The 20,721-nt window shown below is 42.0% G+C and overlaps 1 protein-coding gene and 1 long non-coding RNA gene across 7 annotated transcripts in view; one reads left to right on the top strand and one right to left on the bottom strand.

Moving 5' to 3' along the window:
• Diaph1 (diaphanous-related formin 1) overlaps window positions 1–20,721 on the bottom strand; it is a 99,385-nt gene that overhangs the window by 39,816 nt on the left and 38,848 nt on the right. For 2 of the 6 annotated variants that reach the window (NM_001395102.1, NM_001107393.3), the window contains 7 exon segments: window positions 13,127–13,135; window positions 13,608–13,722; window positions 14,383–15,081; window positions 16,272–16,451; window positions 18,117–18,181; window positions 18,893–19,008; window positions 19,990–20,106. In NM_001395102.1, coding sequence (NP_001382031.1) covers window positions 13,127–13,135; window positions 13,608–13,722; window positions 14,383–15,081; window positions 16,272–16,451; window positions 18,117–18,181; window positions 18,893–19,008; window positions 19,990–20,106 — 1,301 coding nt within the window. 6 annotated transcript variants of the gene reach the window in all.
• On the top strand, window positions 1,087–20,066 carry LOC120098325 (uncharacterized). The gene is made up of 3 exons (XR_015642899.1): window positions 1,087–1,139; window positions 4,897–4,978; window positions 19,931–20,066. It is a non-coding gene; the product is annotated as an uncharacterized LOC120098325 (long non-coding RNA).

Consider the following 20,721-nt stretch of genomic DNA (forward strand, 5'->3'; position numbering starts at 1 on the left):
GGCTACGGTCTGTGCTGAAAGCAGTCTGCATTAAGGCTTTGGTGGTAAGAGGCTCAGATGACACTTACTCTGCTGTGTCCGGCATCCTGTCTAATACATCCTTGGAATACTCTTCAGTTCAAAAGCCACGCCTATAAAAGGGAAGTCTAGCTATAAAAGGGATTGATGTTCTCAATCCCAACCTAAGACAGCCTCTGTCTTTCCTTTAAAAGACTGTAAATAAACGATAAGATAAAAATTAAAAAGACGGTACAAGATATTCTTGCATGAAAGTATTCTTATGAAAACTAGTGCCATATATTTTGAATATTCAATATTTTAAAAGGTACCAAAAGCTGAAAAGAAACCTACATTTACTAACCAACTACAGTTTGTAGGCTTTGTTTTTGTTTCTCTGATTCAAATAAATAGATTGATAAAATAACAGAAATTTAAATGCCACAGTTGATAACAAATAATTTACACGGGATATGGGAAGTGCATATTTCTCTGACACACATTTTGAACTACTAAAGGTTTGAGTGACAAGCTCAGCTCTGTTTACTAGTAATGAGTGTAGCAGAAGTTGATCCATGTATATAAAACAAGATTGATAGATACACAGGTATGTATGTGCTTTTTTCTTCTTTAAAAGATTTCAGTTATTTTTAGTTATGTGTGTGAGCCTGGACATGTGAATGCTGGTACCTGTAGAGGCTGGAGGCTTCTGATGCCCCTGGAGCTGGAGTTACAGGCAGTTGTGAGCCACCTGACATGGGTGCTGGAAACAAATTTGGGTCCTCTGCAAGTAAGTGCTGAGCCAACTCCAGGCCACAGTTTTGATTTCTAAAATTGATCAAGAATGTTTTATGTGGCTCTTTTCATACATATGTGCACAGTCATTTAAGAACACTTTTTAAATAAAAAATGCTTCCTGGACTTATGAGGATAACTGACTTCTTTCCAGGTAACTATAAAAACCACGTGAACACGGCCCTCAGAGTCTGGATGCAGAGGCGTGAGGCTGCCTGCGATCTCAGCATCTGCTGTTGCTGGCATCCACTCCCTCTTCGCTCAGCTGGCAGGGACTTGCAGCATCGATTGCTCAGGGTGCAGGCAGCAGCCTACAGCAAGGTGTGCCCCTGGTGAGCCACTGCTGAGTAAGTCCGCCTATAGCTGTGTTTCAGCCTGTCTTTCTCCCTCCTCCAATCAGATTCTCCTTGCCTAACCTTTCTTTTTATTTTCCTGCGTCACCAACACAAAATGGAGTTAGCTGGGGGGCAAAAACAACCAGTCTAAAATGGCTGAATGCAGAAGGGAGTGCCAGGCAGTGACAAGAAGAGAAAGGGCACCCCCTGGTGTCTAACATAGGGACTCTTTTTCCTTTCTTGATTATTTTGGATAAAAACAATCCTGAGCACAAGTCATTTCTGTTACAATCTTGGGTATCTATGTTGAATTCAAAGTACAAGGAGCAGAAATTAAGGCACAAGGGGTGTGTGTGTATGAATATTTTATTTTGTTCAGTCTCTAAAAACAGAATCAAGGTACAAAGTGAGCAGACTCGAGTCATAGCGATTGCTCAGTTGTGATTAGAAACCGTTTCTAAGAGCTCACAGGAAGGAAGGAAATCCTTCTATAGCACACTATCCCCCAACTTCAGCAATGACCTAATGGCCCCCAGAGTCCCACGGCTAGAGCTGTCACTTCCCCAGGAATTCCTGTTACTGGCTTCTCTCAATGAAGACTACAAACAGGAAACAGAGGAGTGGGAGTTGCCTGACATCTGGGAAATTAGGCTCTTAGGAATCGCAGGTGGCAATGAGTAAGTAGGACAGAATAAGCAACTTTGGGAAAGCACCTCTGAGGAAGAGACTGGCAGGAAAACTACTTACATCCACACAGCAGGAAGGTGCAGGCTGTTAGAAAGCAACCCCACCTCATTCATCCTCACCAGTTATTCAGGATGCAAACACTACTTTCTGTATGCCCAAAACAAGGCATTGCTTCTTGTCCACAGGGAACGCCCTCCCTCGAGTAAGTCAGATAACAAACATAAAAGGAGGGACGGTGGCTCTCCATCACATGCCATCTATCCGCTGTTTAACATGAGAGGATGACAGTAGATAAACACACTGGACAGAAGCACCACATCCACACAGCATTTTCCAAGAGCCAAGCAGATTGAGCATGAAGTTTGGGGGATGACATATTTGAGGCCTTGAATTTGATTGCAAGCACTGGGGCAAAAAGTAATAAAAACATAGGTGGAAATCCAGATGTGTGAGTAGACACCTGTAATCCCAGCACTCAGGAGACAGAGGCAGAAGGGTCACTCCAAGCTCAAGGCTACTCTGGTAAATACATGGAGACAGGTGAGGTACTTTGGCACCACTATAATCTCTTTCAAGGAATTATAAAAGAATCATGAGCCAAGAATCATTTAAAAAACCAGATAAAACTTATCTAATATCTTATGATACCCTTGAGAAAATTTCTGTGATAGTATCATACACTGAACCACATATCTATTAGACTCTGCATGAACTGATGAAGATGAAGAGTCCAGTTTTGTGTTACTGAGATATTGTCCATGTACAAAATTTTTAGTTTACATCCCTTATAGTTAAGGCTATATGAGAAACAAAACAAAAACCCAGCACTTTAAAGCTATGTATAAGTACACAGCACAGCAGGGGAAAACAGCATGCTTTTCTGGATAACTGAAGAGCAGTTCTCCATGCCCCAGGGGAACCTGATCATCATCACTGACCTCTTGACCAGAGCACACACTCATCTGCTACCTCTCATAGATAGGGCGTACGAGGGGCAAGCTGTGAGAAGGAATAAGACAATCCAGCAGAAATGGAGGAACTCAGGAGACAAAAATAAAGCCAGCCAGATGCTGAGAGCTGGGCAGAAGGTGGGGAGAGAGAAAATGTGAAGGAGACGCAGAAAAGCAGAGTCGGAAGCTGGCAACTCACAAATCCTGTGGTCACTCAGACACTACAGTCACTGAGTTTCTCACTTCCGTTCCCATCACACCCAGAACCATGATTCAGGAGTGTAGAGAAGAGCTTGGGCGTGGTGGGTGGAGACTGGAAAGACAGGCACCTCCCCAAGCAAGGATTCCTCCTGTCAGTGAAGGAACAGGATGGGGATAATGCAAAGGGGACAGCAGGTTAGGGCATGTGATAGGGCATTAAGTACAAGGTGTTACATCCAATGTGTCTTTTCTCAGGTTATGAGGAAAATAAAATCTCCCATCAGATTAATACAGTAAGATACACCAACAATGATAAATTATTGTTCCAGTTCATTTTTACTAATACCCCTGTCCATTTAGAAATCTGTAACATAACATCATCTGTAAACATTTCAGTACGTAGTTCTAGAAGACTATGGCTTTCAAAATACCCAATCTACCATTATCATAATGATTTTAACTTAAATGTCATGGATTTTAGTCTGTTTGAATCAGGATTTGTGAGGTCAATAGTCAGCACTGACTGACCTATTTCTACATTCTGTTCTAACCTACATATTGTCCTACATCTCTTTCTCCCTTGACATGCCATCTGCGAAGAAACCAAGATCCTGCTCACTGGTAAAAATTCAAAGGACAGTGAAACAGCAGCATAGCTGTCCCTTAGAGGACATGCTGCCTTCTTGTCACTCCCTCCTCCTCTCAGCAGGTACTAGGTTCTGAACCCAGCAGATCCCAGGTCACAGTGTACCATTCACCTGCCATGAGGTTTTAATAAGCAAAGGACATGTTGATTCTGTGGTAAGGCATGAACTAAGCTAGCACGCACAGGCATTACAGAAATGGTGCAGTGTACTGACAGTAAACAGGCAGTCAGGCTTAAAACAGAACAAGGAGGGCAAGCAGCCGCAGCCGTTTTTTTTTTTTTTTTAAGGTGCTCCAGGGTAATTTTATCTCTGCCATTCACCTACGCACACCTAAATATGGGGTGAACTACATATTTCTACATCACTCTGTAACAAAGGATTCTAGAAATGTTTTATTCGGGCCTTGGGGGAAGGGAAGTAGCAGGGTAACAAAAAAAAGAGACAGATGGAGTAAACCCCCAGCCCCCAGCCTGCAGTCTGCAGCAGCAGCTGCTGGTTTTCATCAAATTGCTGTTTTTCCCTTCTTTGTTTCAGAGCTGGGAGCCAGGAAAGGGTGGAGAAGGGGAGGGGAGGAGGGGCAGGACCTCGTCAGAGTTACGGAAAGTCATCTGATCTTCTCCTCCAATCCCTAGGCTCTGACCTCACAATCTGGAACTTGAGCCAAAATGGCTCAACTGCGCACACACCGTGGCCAAAATGAAAACTGCAAGCAGATTAGAAAAAAGCCATTCTTGGAAGTACTTTTTGCAGGTTTTCTTGACAATACAAATGTGTACATGTGTGTACACACACACACACACACACACACACACACACACACAAACACTTCTAATCTAATAGATCTAAAAAGAAACTCACTGATCCTTACAGTAGGATTTTAATTGCAGTGAGATCAGGAGAGGGGAATGGTTCCATTCCACTCTGCAGAAGAGGGTCCCTTCACTTAAATGGGATTCCCTTGCCCCAGGGATCTTGGAGAAAAGCAAAGCTTTTTATATTAGAATCTGATTTTTTTTTTTCAAAAAGAAGCTAACTTAAGCCAGGATCAGTATGGAGAATGAACCAGATGTTGTTGCCTGCTTTGCTGAACTCTGCTCTGTAGACAATAACTGGACTCAAGAACTTCTAGAAACTCCGTGTTCAAGCATTTTGAATATAGCCAATTTCCCTCCAAATTCTTTTTTTCTTATTATAAAAATAATATTCCATTATTGTAAATTTACAGGAAAAAAATCTACTTAGAAATATTAACAAAAATCCTACCCTTCTTTTATTTCCACACAGTCTCCTGTAAACAAAGGGCATCCAAACCCTGCTTTTTGGTTCTCCACGAACCTCGTGCCACAGACATTCTTCTGGATCATGGGTAAGTCTTGAGATGGTACAAATACAGGGTAATATATTCTGGAGTAATTATCTTAAGAACAAATGGTCACATGGGGAAACACTAATGAAATGCAATGGGACACAAACAGAAAGACATAAAACAGGACAGGGAAGAAGAGGGACTTCAACAGGGAGGGATAAGAGAGGACAATGCAGGAGAATAAAATCAAAGCACATGTATAATGAAATTGTGAAAGGGAAATTTTAAAAAGGGAAACAAAAAGCTGAGATAAAAAGCAAGCAAACAATGAGGTGCACTAGCCCTTCCCTGAGTGCAAGCAGGGTGCCATCAGTGATACAAAGTTCTGCTCCTGCCTCAGTGCATGCTCAGCTCATAATCCAGAATTACGTCTGGCAGAAAATGTCGGTCTCTTGTGTCCACAGCACAGCTGTTAGGATGAGCTGCTGTACATTTATACAATTGGTGTGGGCAGCTTAGCCAACTCCGAAGGCCGTGTGCTATGTAAGAGGTACCCAAAGAACAGGAGGCCAAATACACAAACTGGAGCTGGAGCAAGTGGGACAATGTCAACAGCACTGCAAAAAAAACAAAGTATTTAGTCCTCTATTTTTGATATATTCTTGTGTTTACAGTAACAGACAGACTGTAAGTGACTAAGGCTTTTTACATGAAGAATTCTAAAGCTACAGCCTCAAGGTATGGGGCAGCATAGGCAGAATATTATCTTTTGGTCAACACAGGACAAGAATTTATATTTGTATTTGTGATTCATAATTGTATTTTTAAAAAAAACCTGAAGCAATTAAAAATAAAAGCATGATTATTTCAAGAGCATGAGAATTGGAGTTAAAGGCTGACTAGGAATGAGGTTGTTTTACGGGGTCTTCAGGACTGAAATACCTGTGCTGGCAAACAGATACAAGCACAAACAAAGCCAGAGCAAACACTCCTTGCAGAAATACTCTCCCAACTTCTTGTTGTTCAGTAACAACAAACAAGATGCTTCAGGCTCTAGAATTCTTATAGAGTATAACGTTATGGTCCTTCAGATCAGTGTGCTTTCCCAAGGTAGCAGCTTTTGGTTCCAACAGATAGCAAGAGTGCTCCAATATGTAGCACAGCCTAGTTCTACCATGCTTCCTAGAGACCTTGTTCTTTCTCAGGACAACACCCCTGCTCTCCAGATCTCCACAGTAAGAGTGTAGCCAATCTTGCTCAGGGACTATGCCTGCAGGGCCCCCCGCACTCTCCCATACTGATGTCCTCCTGTTTCTACAATTCCTTTGTTGCACCCATTTCTCCAACCCACTCAACTTCTAATCGCAAGTTTTCAAATCTTCGCTGACCCCAGGGAACTTCAAAACATCCCTCTATGGGCTGGAGAGATGGCTCAGAGGTTAAGAGCACTGACTGCTCTTCCAGAGGTCCTGAGTTCAATTCCCAGCAACCACATGGTGGCTCACGACCATCTGAAATGGGATCTGATGTCCCTTTCTGTTGTGTCTGAAGACAACTACAGTGTACTCATATACATGAAATAAAATTTTAAAAAAAATCCTTCTATGATGCTTCTGAGATCCAAAAGGAAGAATAGCAAAAAAATAAATTTATAAAAACAAATACCTAAATAATGTCTATCAGCAGTCAGTAGAAGGAAAAAAAAAACCCTGTTTTCTAATTTCATACTACCACCTTAAGGACCAGATAACATGTACAGCTATTCTGATACAGGCAATGGGATGCTACTAAAATAATAGTGGAAAGTAGCTTCTAGTTTTTGGCAGACAGTGGAAAGACAGAGAAGAAAAATGAACATTGAGTAAGCACCAAGCCAAACCATAATCTGTGTGCTAGAATGCATGTTCTGCACGATTCATTACTCATGTTCTCTGGAGACAGAACCAGTAGTTCTAACTGCAAATGCCCCTCTTCAAACCTTTACGCACACTAATGCTTGAGACTGCATGACACTAATGGACACTTAAATAGTCAAATGGCAGTAAATATACTGAAAAGGCCCTTAAAAAATGGGGCTGGAGAGATAATCCAGCGGTTAAGAGCACTGACTGCTCTTCCAAAGGACCCAGGTTCAAGTCCCAGCACTCACATGGCAGCTCACAACTGTCTGTAATTCCAGTTCTAGGAGATAAGACACCCTCACACAGACATCCATGGAGGCAGAACACCAATGTATTTAAAAAAAAAAAAAAGGTCTATAATGTCAGATGATAATCTGGGTTTGAATAACAGTTTCAGCTTGTGCTTATCTCTAATATTGCAATATAGGCAAACACCGGAATTTATCAGACAGTAAAGTCTTTTAAAAAATATGTAAGCAGTGGATGAGTTCTAATGTTTGAAGTAGTTTTTCAGTAAAAACTTTGACAGATATTGATTATGAATATATATGTACAAAATTCACTACACTAGGCCTCCCTTTAAGCCCCCTGAAAGGAAGGTTATGATTTCATGAGGCTATCAGTCTAAAAAGCAAACTCTATCCAGCCTCAGGACTCCCAAAGAAACAATGATCTCACTCTTAAGAAGAAGCAAGATTCTAACTGCACCCAGGAACGAGATCCCTCTGTAAAAGGGTAAAATCTGACAGGCAGCATCTTGTTCTAATTTTACTGAACAGCTTACAAATAAACCTCCTGGCCGGCAGAGGGCAGTGTCGTAGCAGTCTGTATGTCCCAACAGCGGCAGGAGGCTGCTCTCTAGCGTGCCTGCATCACAACCCAGCGTCACAATGACACATCAAAAATAAGGGCGTTCCATGTGCCATCTGGTGGCGAAAAGGAGAAGAGCACTACAGCTGACAGATTCTCAGATCCCTGCAGTTTAGAAGGAATTCAAGTTAAATTATCTTAACCTGATGACACCTTCCCTTAAATCTCTACTAGTAAATGTGACCAAGCCTTTAAGCAAAAATTACAAACTTTTCCACCTAGTTTAAGCTCCCAAGCACTGGCTGTAAGAAAGCATCAGGTTCTCCTATCTGACCCTGGGTACCTAAAATAAAGAGGAAAAAACCTAACTCAGCCAAAAACAGCAACAAAAGCCCATAGAAAGTTGTGGAAACAAGAATCAGAGATTATGATTGGCTGTGCAAGGACAGCAAATTCAAAGAAAGCGGGGAGAGAAGTAACAGAAGCAGAAATTGAGACCGGAAGTGGACTTTGCTTTCACCAGTGTCGATGTACAGACAAGGAAGGAGCTGGTGTACGAGAGAAAACCTTTGCTGCAATTTCATGATAAAGAGATTAAAACAGGATATATTTTCCCTCACCAGAAATTCTGACCATTTCTTACTTTTGGTGGGAGTATGAATGGGTACAAACTTCACCTTTCCGAAACCACTATGCAGAGATATAAAGTATACAAACAGGACTTTCCTGTGGTCATGCTTGTAAAATACTGAAACAAAATCCTCAAGAAGGAGGGCTCAGTTATGTATAGAACTTTTCTTATATGACAGACTACAACTGTCCATTTGAAATAATCTAATAGACAACAAGAAACTTAAAAAAGTGAGGCAAATTTATATATGACATGAGATGGTAAAGGATGTTACACAAAATATTGAACAGTATTTACCATATGGAATCAGTTTGCTGTAAAAACAAGTATGTTTACGCAATTACTATAACTGCTTCTTAATTTTTCAATAAGGTTTTGTTTGAAGTGTCCCTTGATTTTTTTTACAGCAACTAAATCTGAATTAATTACGTAAATAGCGTGTACATAAGAGGGATGGATGGTTAAGCATGGTCACCACAGAGAAGGAGGGAGACTGTTGTAAATTTTCAGGGTATTCTACATTTGTGGCAGTGATGGTTCTCATTCAGGAACCGCCTTTGGATAGGACCACAGGGACAGAGAAGACAGAAAATGGGGAACATGGTGGTATAAGCTTGTGGTACAAGTGCACCACAAGTGCAAAAAACCAGGATTGCTTAAAGGTCAGTGGGATAGCATGTGCCAGCTTAGAGAAGAGCACAAAGACTGAGTTTGAGGTCAACCTGGGCTGCACAGTGTGAGGCTGGACTGGACTGTGGTATGTATGGGAATCACAAGACCCTATATTAAAAACTAACTAAATCAAACGAAAAAATACATAAAAATAAGTAAAACACAACTGTATTAAGTGCCAAACAATAGAACAGACTGAGTAGAGGAGAATGAGGAGCAAGCAGAGACAATGAGATAAAACTAAGAACACTTACTAAGAAAGCGTGCCCCAGTGTGTGGTCTCTTCGAGTACTATTCAGAGATACACAGCTACAGATCCAGTGCACAGGATAGAAATCACAAGAATCATGGTTCTGCCAATCAAACATGATGAGATGAGAGAGGCCCTCGATGAGAGAAAATACCAGAGGAATGATTATTATGTGTAGCCATGGAGGTTTAGGTGAGGAGTGAAGTTGTCAAGGTGAAGAACAGGCTGAAAGTTCCAGTGTGCCCAGAGCTTTGCTGAGGTCACGATAATAATAAAAGAGGAGGAGAACGGGCTGTAGACACATTGTCAGTAGTAAACACTTGACTAGCATGTGTGAGGCCCCGGTTTTGCTCTTCAGTACTGTAAATGGAGCATGGGGAAGCAGACAGGACCAGCGCAGGTGGTAAACCAGTGAGCTTCTGGAAGGGCTATAGTTATTTATAAAGAGCATGGGAAAGAACAGGTGAGGAAGGGTGGAGGTTAAGATCAGAAACTGGGACATGTGCAGCAGGAATCTTAGTAGAATCACAACCCTTTACATAGGAACTGGGGAATTCAGGGCTGTGAGATGGCTCAGTAAGTCTGACTATCTGAGTCTGATACGGTACCTCCTGAAAGTTGTCCTGTGACCACATGTGCACACATCCTGGACCCACTAAGTAAATTTTTGAGAATGATATTGTAGCACTGAAGAATGAAGAATGGCCAGAATCTCAAGCCAGATCTCAAGAGTAACAGAGTCGATAGATGCTGCCACAAGGGAAGTGGGTGATACGAACCGCTGTCAGATTCCACACTGTTGAGCTCTAGTGGTGTCTGAAAGAGACGTCAGAGAACAAAGTGGGCAGCACCTGACTTCTGTTCCACTGTGGTGAGGACAACAGAAGAAAAAGACAAGAGGCCAAAAGGGAAAGCAGTGCCTCATCTCACATCATTCATACAACAGTGAAGTCTAAGGAGCACAACAAAATATTTGAGATGCACAGGATCTGAAATATGAGAGATGGAGAAGTGTGGAGCTTCCTGGCAACAAAAAACAGCACAATATCAAATTCTGTAGCTCCTCAATATACGTCAGAGTATAAGAAAGAATTCTTACAGGCTCGTTTCTACACCACAGCTCAGAGAGCCAACAACACAAAATACATGTAAGTGAATTATCCAGCATAAACTGGATCCCTTAAGACCCAGATAACAGGTATATTTTTGGTTATAGATCACAAGGAACTTCCTAAGTGCTCTGTGCCAACAGTCTTGCCCTACTCAAAATCCACAGCAAGCTAATAAGGAAAAGCTAACAACCCCCAGTGGGTGTGTGCACAGTACCTCTGCTTCTAATACACAACTAAAAATGGACAAAACAGACGTCTTCCTGCCAAAAGACTCACTGACCAGGGGTGAGCGCTTACGATCTTGTTTCTAGAGGTTTAAACAGTAGAAGGTATGAAATTCCCTAACACTAGCTGGGCATAGTGTTTGACACCTGTAACCCCAGCACTCAGGACCCAGAGGGACAAGTTCCCAGTGACTTCCAGGTCAGCCAGTAACAGCAAAAAAAATATTGTAAACACTAATAAAGATACAATTGGGGGAGTGCCACCTAGTGGGCAGAAGAGAGTTACGGGGAAATGACAAATACCCTCTGTCCTTGTTGGGGAAGATTACTGACTCTCAACAGGCTCCTACCAAAGCCTAAAGCCAAAACAAAGCAGGGCAGGAGGAACAGACAAGCCAGCCTCCCTGCTGCTGCCCACATTCTGAAGTCTCCATCAACAGCAACAAGCTGTAGAATGAAGCTGGACTTGACCTAAGCCTAACTGGACACTGCTTCTTTTAATAAAGAAGAAAATAGGATTTAAATACTAGATATGTTCCCAAGGAGTTAAAAGTAGGATCAGCAGAGTCCCGAATAGAAGACTCCTTGCTGATCACAACAAAGTGAGAAAGTGACAGGGAGGTACCTATCAAATCCAAATCCTATACATTCCCAGCAAGGGATGAATTTGGTAAATTCCCGATTTACAGGAAGAAAAAAGCTTAGAAACAAGAAACTAAATCTGAAAGAGAACCAGCCACATCCATCTTAACACACATTTCTTTCTTTTAATAAAAGGTGCACACGTTCTCCCTGTTTCCCTTCCCTTCCTTTGTGGTACGAGGGATTGAATCCAGGGCACGTGTTCTACCACTTAAACGTTCCTGCCCTTAAGCTGCCTACTAGTCATGAACTGCAATTCTCCTGCTTCATTGTCCTCAGAAACTGGGATTGTAGGTGGATGTCAAAAGTCTCAGCAGAGGTACACATATTTTGAACTTTAGTTAATAAAGCTGTGGTTGGAGGCACCTTAGAGTATATAGGAAGCAGGTGTGTAGGGTAGATTGTTTTTCTTCACTGAACTTTTATGTATCAGTAGAACATATAGAGGATACAGATACACTTAGCAAATAGCAGAAAGAAAATCAGGCTTAGAATGTAAAGAAATAATGTGATATAAAGAAAATCTTGGGCTGGAGAGATGGCTCAGAGGTTAAGAGCACTGACTGCTCTTCCAGAGGTCCTGAGTTCAATTCCCAGCAACCACATGGTGGCTCACAACCATCTGTAATGGGATCTGATGCCCTCTTCTGGTGTGTCTGAAGACAGCTACAATGTACACACAAAATAAATAAACCTTTCAAAAAAAAAAGAAAGAAAATCTTGTGTCTACAGAATTCCTTATTAATTCCTTATTAATACTGACCAGCTACTATGCTGAAAACACTTTGTCAAGGCCTCCACCACACTAGATAAGCATGGCTTATCTCTTCACCTTGACCAGTTTTGTTAAGAGTTGAATATGTTACAACAGTATCTAATTGGCTTTCCCTAATCTAAGTTTCTGCCTGCCCTCACAAGACATCACTGCCAACAATGGATGTCTGTGCCTAAACAAAGCAATGCTAATCTCTGCAGCATTGTAATAATGCAGTCTCTGTAGGTTTCTAAGCTTTCCCAGGGTCACAGGAAAAGCACAAACTTCTGTGAAGCAAAGCCATAAACTTCAAGGTCATAAATTTGAACTTACTAGGAGGCTTAGAATGTTATTTAGCCCATATCTCCATGTCACTTGTGAGCTATTATTCATAGCAGAATAGTGTGTATTTATCTCATTCTCTTGTACCATTAGTGTTTTAGACAGAGGTTTGGAAACACGTGTTTCAGTAATGAGAACTGTAGCTCAGTGCAGAGTATTTCGCACATAAATCTGGGTTCACTTTTCAGCTCCCAAGCCTCCAACACAGCACAGTGAACTGGCTCAGTACTCGGCTTAGCACTTAGAACTACTTCTGAAGGTATTAAGGACCAAGGCTCTCACTGATGTCCTTGTGCAGTCCCAATCATTGAAAACAAAGTAAACCTTGCTGCTACACTGTACATGTCTGGGTCCTCCCTACTTCTCAAATTTTAAGAGTTCAACCCCTTCCTTCTAAAGTTCTAAAATAAAGGCATGCACACTGAAGAGGGGGAGGAAAAGGAGGAAGAAGAGGAAGAGGAAGAGGAGGAAGATGAAAAAGATGAAGAGGAATTATTATTATTATTTATAAGGAAACCATAGGCTAGAAGTCACAGCACCTGGATCTGGTTAATGTAACCTTAGGAAAGCTCTCTAACTATTCAGTTTGTACTTGCACATATGAAACACAATCTACTGTCTCCTAAGACTTCACTGTGGGCCAAATAGATAGTCAGTTTATGAAGTGGCCACTTAAGCCAACTTTCTCCCTTGTAGCACTGTCAATGCTGGTCTTCTGCAGCTCTAGGGAGGAAAGGGGAAAAAAAACTAGCAAATCAACCACCCTTCAATCTCTAACTTCCACCTTCAAAAGGGAAATTCCTTTACATTTATCTAATCCTTTTCTCTAGTACTCAACCGACCAACTAAAAGGCTCTTTTGCATTCTTACCTTTAGAAGCTGCAGAAGCCAAGGGCCAGGAGGGAAAGCATCAAATAGTGGAAAGAAAGAACAGGAATTACACATGGTTCTTGGTTACCAACAACAGTTTGTAGCTTAGCCACCCAACCTCTCAAAGGTACTTGCCAACCCCTACTAACTAAATACTCTATCTGGACATGACACTTTCAGACAGAAGCATAAACCATTCGATATAACTATCAAAATGGGCCCAACCTGAGCTTTTGGTCCCTTAGTCTTATATCCCTGTTAGTTATACAGACACAAAATATTTACAAGTAACAATTCTCTTTCCTAAGCCCAGGAACCCCATAATACAAGAACCTTTGCTCTCTCTTGGGAATGAAAAACAACGTCTCTTCATCCTAACACTCCATTTTCTACCCTTACCCAGAGAAGGGAAAAGCAAGGGAACCCACTTAAGGGAAATGTTAGGCTCTCCCTGTCTAGAACTTAAAAGGAGGGCACTCACTCTTGGTCTGGGCAGAGAAGGCAAGGGTAAGTTTGGCAAATAGTTCATTGTTCTCAAAGCGGTCCTCCTTCACCTTTGTCCAGAAGCAGTCCTGGGAAAGGTCCTCAGCCACGAACTGTAGGAAGAGACCTGTGATGAGAGCTATGCGGCTCAACTCTGAACACCCTATGCTGCAAAAGTGACTAAGATCCAACAGAAGGAACTCTAATTCTCAACAATGGTGACTACCCTGTGACTGACTGAGAATCCGACAGTAGCTGTGCCCTTCATGGGGGATCAGGAGATAATGTTTCTGGTCTGCTCACTGGTAATTAGTCAAGAATCAAGAATAATAGTTATGCTGATTTTCCTCCTGCCCCCAAACCTTCTAGTTTCAGAAGCATTAAAGTCTTATTTCCAATGTACCTTGCTCTATCTGGCTATGTTTTACTTAGTTTTTAGAAGCAAAAGACTGACCAGACCACAGGGTTTATGAGCACAATTTCCATCAATTGCACCCTAGTAAAATAAAATGTTAAATGTTAAGTTACCATGGTGCTCATATGATCAGAGAAAAGGCAAAATGTATTTCTTAAGTGAGGTTACATTTAATTGAGACATATTCACGCAGGGCCCACAGATCTTTCTGTGGTAACGTCTGAAATATAGATGTTATATAAACAAAAATACAGAACTTAAGAATGGGCAGATGAGTCCTAACATTGTGTAGCCTACCCATGCACAAAACATAAGGCAAGTAAAGTAGCTTAAAATCTACTCAAGGAGAAAAACTTACCTTGGACCAGTTTGGCCTCCGGAGTTGCACCTCTGGCTTATAAACTTTTTTGGGGGTTAATCCAAATGGCAGAACTGGGGCTGCAGGAATCCCAAATCCAAAGGGGGGAGGTGGAGGCACGCCCATACCAGGCGGTGGGGGGGGAATGCCAGGTGCTCCAGGAAAGGGGGGAGGAGGAGGAGGCAGTCCTGGTCCTCCAGGCAAGGGAGGGGGTGGGGGAACACCAACACTTCCAGGTAAAGGGGGAGGAGGTGGTGGTACACCAGTAGCTCCAGGCAAAGGAGGAGGAGGGGGGATGGCAGTAGCTCCAGGCAAAGGGGGAGGTGGGGGGATGGCAGTAGCTCCAGGCAAAGGGGGAGGTGGGGGGATGGCAGTAGCTCCAGGCAAAGGAGGAGGTGGGGGAATGGCAGTACTGCCAAACAACTGTGGGGAAGAGGATATACAAGCACCTCCAGGTAAAGGAGGAGGTGGAGGGATACCAGTACCTGCAGGCAGAGGAGGAGGAGGAGGGGGTGGGACGGCACCTCCAGGGAGAGGGGGTGGGGGTGGGGGAGGTGGAATAACAGTGCCTGAGTCACCAGGCAGAGGAGGGGCTTGGGGAACAGCAGCACTACTAGAAACTGAAGGTGCAACAGCCACAGCAGAGAGAGAAGCCATTTCCTTCTTGGCATCTTCTAGTTCTTTTGACAGCTTGGCAACCTAAAGAAGCAACACACAAGTAAGTACTTCTGACCCCACTTCAAGGACGACTGGAGCTGGAAAGGACCTAAAAATCACTTAACCCAAATTTCTGTTTAACTACAGATAGACTGAATGATCACAAGATCACAAGACTCTTCTCAAAGTCACAAAACTGGAACTCAAGTCTTTGTGTTCTTATTTTAAGTGTGCTTTGAGTTTATTCCGTATAAAACTGAAGTACATGCAGGCAGCCCCACAACTGTGCAAACAAGGCAGAAGGACTGCAAGTCGTCTAAGCATTTGTAAGTGCAGAGCAAAGAGAGTGAAGTTGTCAGAAGCATAAACTAAGTTAGACAGGAAAGCGAGTCAACATTTTAGTGTTTACCCCTAAATGTATTAGTTATTTCTGGATACTGCTGTAAGTAACTTTTATCATTCTTTACTGTGGGATGATGTCACAGGTAAGGCAGGTACAAGATAGAAGGAGGCCTGTCATTGGACTAGAAGGAAGGATGGGTGGGAGAAAAGTTTGAAGGAAGAGGAGGAGACTGGAACAGAAAGGAGGGAGGGACAGGGAGAGAAGCTGTGGCAGGACAATATGGCAGGTGACGTTAAGATTCCGCTCTGTGTATTTACAGGTTGTTATTAATGTTCTTAAGGGATGGATGTGTATTGGGCTTTGTATGTTTAGATGGGCAATTATATCATCAATTGAGCCAAAGGTTATTGTGTTGTGTGTTCTTTCATATAGCGATTTAAGTGTAAGAAAGTGTGTGGCGGCTGGTCTGGGTCACCACAGAGTTGGGATGTGTTTGTGGCATGGAAACCTGACTTGGGAACTAGAGAGGTAGAGAGATTGCTGCCAGGCTCAGAGAAAGGCCTTCGGCAGTGTGTGGAGCAGATCGGGTGAGACGCTTTGCTGACTGAAACTTAAGATATCCAGCAGATATTTTGGGGCACTGCGGTGTAGACCAAGTGGGCGTAAAAGATACTTTTTTATTTTTATATTTTTACAACACTTTACACTTTTCTGTTATTTTCTAAATTTTTGTCTTACATATTATTTGTTCCCAAAACAAGACTAAAAATAGTAAATGACTGTCAGAAACATGCACCATCTGATCTAGCACCATCGGGAAGCTACAGAGCCAGCAGAGCTGAGCTGTAGAGGGCGCTGCAGGCGCGCTGCCATCCCTGCTCAACATTACCTCTCCTGTCAGCTTGGACACCTCTGCTTCCAGGTCTTGTTTTTGTGTAGTGATCTGCTGCTTTTCAGAATCCAAGGCATCCTTTTCTCCTTGAAGATCCTGAAGTTTCTGCTCAAAGTCATTTTCCATCTTTTTCATTTCTACTTGTAACTCATGCCGGGCTGTTAATTCTGAGTCCAACTAAGGAAGGGGAGGGAAAGAGAAAACACAGCTCAGGCTCCCAGGAAGCTTTCGGTCTTAGCCTCAGCTGTCAACTTAACACAACCTAGAGTCACCTGAGAGAGGGAACCTCAAATGACTCATTGCTCGAATCAGATTGTCCTGTGGTTCCTGTCTGTGTGCCATCGTCCTAACTGCTAGCTGCTGCAGGAGGGTTCAGTCTACCATGGGCTGTGCAATCCCTAGGCAGGTAGACCTGGGGTATGTAAAGAAGGTAGCTGATCAAGCCAATGGGAAGAGAATAGTAAGCAGCATTCCTCTAGCTTCTGCTTCAAGCTCCAGCCGTGGCTTCCCTGACGGCAGACTGTGGTGTGTAAGAAGAAATAAACCGTTCCTCTCTCCAAGTCACTGTCGGTCCTGGTGCTGATCACCACAACACAAAGCAAGCTAGGATACCCTCCATTCCATTAAGGAATAAGTGATAATCCCTATAATCATAAGTCACAGTCCCTATAACTTACTATTTTGTCCCAACACCTGCCCTATTCACTGACCACCTCCCAAGTAATGCCTTGAGAAGGGCAGAACAGCAAGATTGTTAACAAGCAAGACCCTAACATCAAAGTTAAAAGAAAAGAGAATGAGATATCATTTTCAGTTTTCCTACTTTAATAGCTAACAACCAAGCCACCTAACCTAAGACATGAAAGACCTTTAACCACATCCTAGCTAGTTTTATGTCAACTTGATATGCTAGATCATCAGAGAGGAGGGAGCCTCAACTGAGAAAATGCCTCCGTAAGATTCAGCTATAAGGCATTTTTCTTTTTTTTTTTTTTTTTTTTTTTCCGGAGCTGGACCAAACCCAGGGCCTTGCGCTTCCTAGGCAAGCGCTCTACCACTGAGCTAAATCCCCAACCCCCATAAGGCATTTTCTTAATTAGTGATCAATGTAGGAGGGGCCAGCCCATTGTGGGTGGGGGCCATCCCTGTAGTCCTGGGTTCTATAAGAAAGCAGGCTGAGTAAACCATGGGGAGCAAGCCAGTAAGGAGCACCCCTCTACAGTCTCTGCATTAGTTCTTGCCCTGCATGAGTTCTTGCCCTCACTGCTTTAGATAATGAACATTTATATGGAAATGTGAAAGAAATAAACCCTTTCCTCCCTCAAAAATCTTTTTGTCACAGCAATAATAACCCTAACTAACATAAACCAGGACAGCTACAGTGCACAATTCCAACCACAAAAGGAATCCTTAAGTACTACAGAGATGATAAAAGGAACTGAGTCGTACTCCAGTTCCTATAGTCCTAGGAGTAACTTGAGATGCACACTTACATAGAATACCATCTGTCTTTGCTGTCTTGTCTGGTGGCCCAAACACTACACAAGACCACCTCTAGCTTCTCATTTCACACCAATACCCCCTTTTCCACTAACAAAAAGACTTTCCTCTAGGAACCTTAGGATTCTGGATGCTTTTAAAATACCATAGACAATACTGTCTCAAATATCAAAAAAAAAAACAAAAAAACTTAATTATCTTCAAAGAAAAAAGATATATCCCAAATTTATTTGTGTGTGTGTGTGTGTGTGTGTTACATATACACATATTTGTGGATGATGCTAGAGAATGAACCCAAGTTTCACACATAAGGTAACTCTAGTCCTATGCCTTCATACACACCTTTTTTTCCAGCTCTGTAGCTTTGGCCTCAGATTTTTCCACCTTCGTTTTATCAATCATTTGATCTGAAAAGAAAAAGCAATTTGATCTGAAAACAATGCAGTAAGTCAAGTCTCAGTGCCGAAGTTGATGTCTCTGCTCCTAAGCCTCAAACACACTCAAGGGCACTCTTCTGTCACTTGGGTTGCTGACGCCACTCCTAATGGTTTGCACTAGCACTAGACCAAGAAATGTGAGTTTCAGTTAAGTACAATTTACAATTTCCTCTAAGTTTTATTTATATAGTTGTTTCATATTTTGTGTGTATTTAGTGTCTATGTATGTATATGTCACATGTGTGCAAGTCAGATGACAACTATCAAAAGTGGTTCTTCCTTGCCACCATACAGAATCTGGGGCACAAACTCAGGTCCTCAGGCCCACATGCAGGCACATCTACTTATTGCCACCATGCTGGCCCTTAGCCTAGTATTTCAAAGTGCAAGGTAAAGAAATCACACGAAGGATGCCTTTGTGTGACATTTGTGCTTCTAAGACCAGCAGAGTCAGAAAATACCTGAAGTCCCTGTAAAAAAAAAAAAAAAAAAAAAAAAAAAAGGCAAGATTTTCACTGTGCTGAAATAAACTTAGGATGAAACAATGCCAGCAAAGAGGGTGTACTGAGAAAGAACTGAAATAGAGACTAGAAGGATTTCTCTGAAAGTTTCACTGAACGATGAAAACAAAAGGTCCAAGTGCTGAGTGTTCTGAGGAGCTGGGTAGAAAAGCACGCTTACCAACCAACCCCTCAATATCAATCTGCAGGTGCCGGCACTTGAAGTCAGGATCAGTTCCATTTTTGTGTAGAACTATCTGAGAAACACATTCTTCAATCAATTTATAGTACTGCGGCCTATGAAAGAAACAAAACAAATTTATCAAACAGAAATAAAAAATGTATCTTCCAGAAGTATTCTGGATCAAGAAGAGTTAGTGGCTTTGACAATAAAAAGAATTATGGAAGGGGTTGGGGATTTAGCTCAGTGGTAGAGCGCTTGCCTAGCAAGCGCAAAGCCCTGGGTTCGGTCCTCAGCTCCGGAAAAAAGAAAAAAAGAATTATGGATAAACACTCCAGGAAGAGCTTTGATGAAGCTAACTGAAGCCTTACTGCTGTGTTAGCAAATTCTCCTCTCTAGATCAGCTTTCATTCTCTCCTTCAGATACCCAAAAGCTCTTACAGGTTGGGGGCTGCAGTTCAGTGGTAAAACATGTACTGAGCATGTGGAACATGCTGAGTTCAACCTCAAGCACATAAATGCTAACATGCATGTGCATACACACATGCACTCACTTAATTTCTTTTTCTTTGCGTGTATCTGTGTACATGTATAAAAGTGCCATGGAGGTCACAAGTGTCACACAGAATTACAGGAGGTTTGTGTGGCTAATGTGAGGGCTGGGAACTGGTGGGTCCTGTGCAAGAGCAGCATGCATGCTTAGTTAACCACTGAGCCGTCTCTCCATCCGCCAGTACACAGCTTCCCAACACCCAGGCTGGACTCCAGCCTTATGATCCTTGTCATGCAACGGCCGATCTCTACTTCCAAGAAAGCAGAAACAACTTTAAGTTTCCATCTCTTTGTTGTCATCCTCAGCCCACTTACCCACTTCCTCCTAAGGACATTTTACTTTATACACAATTACCTATCCAAAGAGGTACCTTTCAACTGAATTAAAGCAGTTGGTATGTTAATCAAGCTGTTGATAATTTCCTTTATATCTGTGACTAATGAATCTAATCTACAGTCTTTTTTCATTTCTTTTTACCTTTCTAGAACAATCTTTGAATTTAAGGATGCTGCTTTTCCACTTAGATGCAACATTATCAGCTTACCTAGCTTCATAATCATTTCGGACCAACAGGAGATGCTGCAAGATAGACAGGAAGTGTGGTTCTGCCTTGGAATCTTTCACTGTGTTTAAAATAATCTGGAAAACTTCACCAAAGTCAGTAGAAAAAAGGACAGGCTAAGGAAATCAAGTAATTAGAAGATGTTTGACAGGTTTCTTGTCAACCAACAGAGGGTATCAAGATACCACTTCTACTACAACAGCTGTTCCTAAAACATCACTAGTTCATTCAACCAAGAGTGGCATTGTCCACAAACACAGGATCCTAGTATACATACTGAAGAAACTAAAAATAGAACCACATCAAAGTCACTTGTGGCAGGTAGGCAACTGTGTAATAGTATTATTGCTTGTCAGTCCAGAGGGCTCTGCATACCACCCCACAGCTCAGGAAGATATCGTGCTGTAGGAGGTGTACAGAGATTTGGATGGACACTTTGGGACGTGAGAGCAATATGGCTAAACATGTTACGTTAGCACTTGAGTGACAGGCTGATGGATGCCTTGATGTTAAAGAAATCACCTTTCCTAGCTTTCCTGGTCTATGCTGAAGTAAATAAAGCCAACAGCAATATGTAGACATAGCTTTATGTATTATATATATATATATATATATATATATATATATACACACATATATATATACACACATATATATATATATATATATATATATATATATTTTTTTTTTTTTTTTTTTTTTTTTTTTTTTTTT

This window comes from Rattus norvegicus, chromosome 18 (assembly GCF_021556685.1).
Source record: "Rattus norvegicus strain SHRSP/BbbUtx chromosome 18, alternate assembly SHRSP_T2T, whole genome shotgun sequence".
Taxonomy (NCBI): Eukaryota; Metazoa; Chordata; class Mammalia; order Rodentia; family Muridae; genus Rattus; species Rattus norvegicus.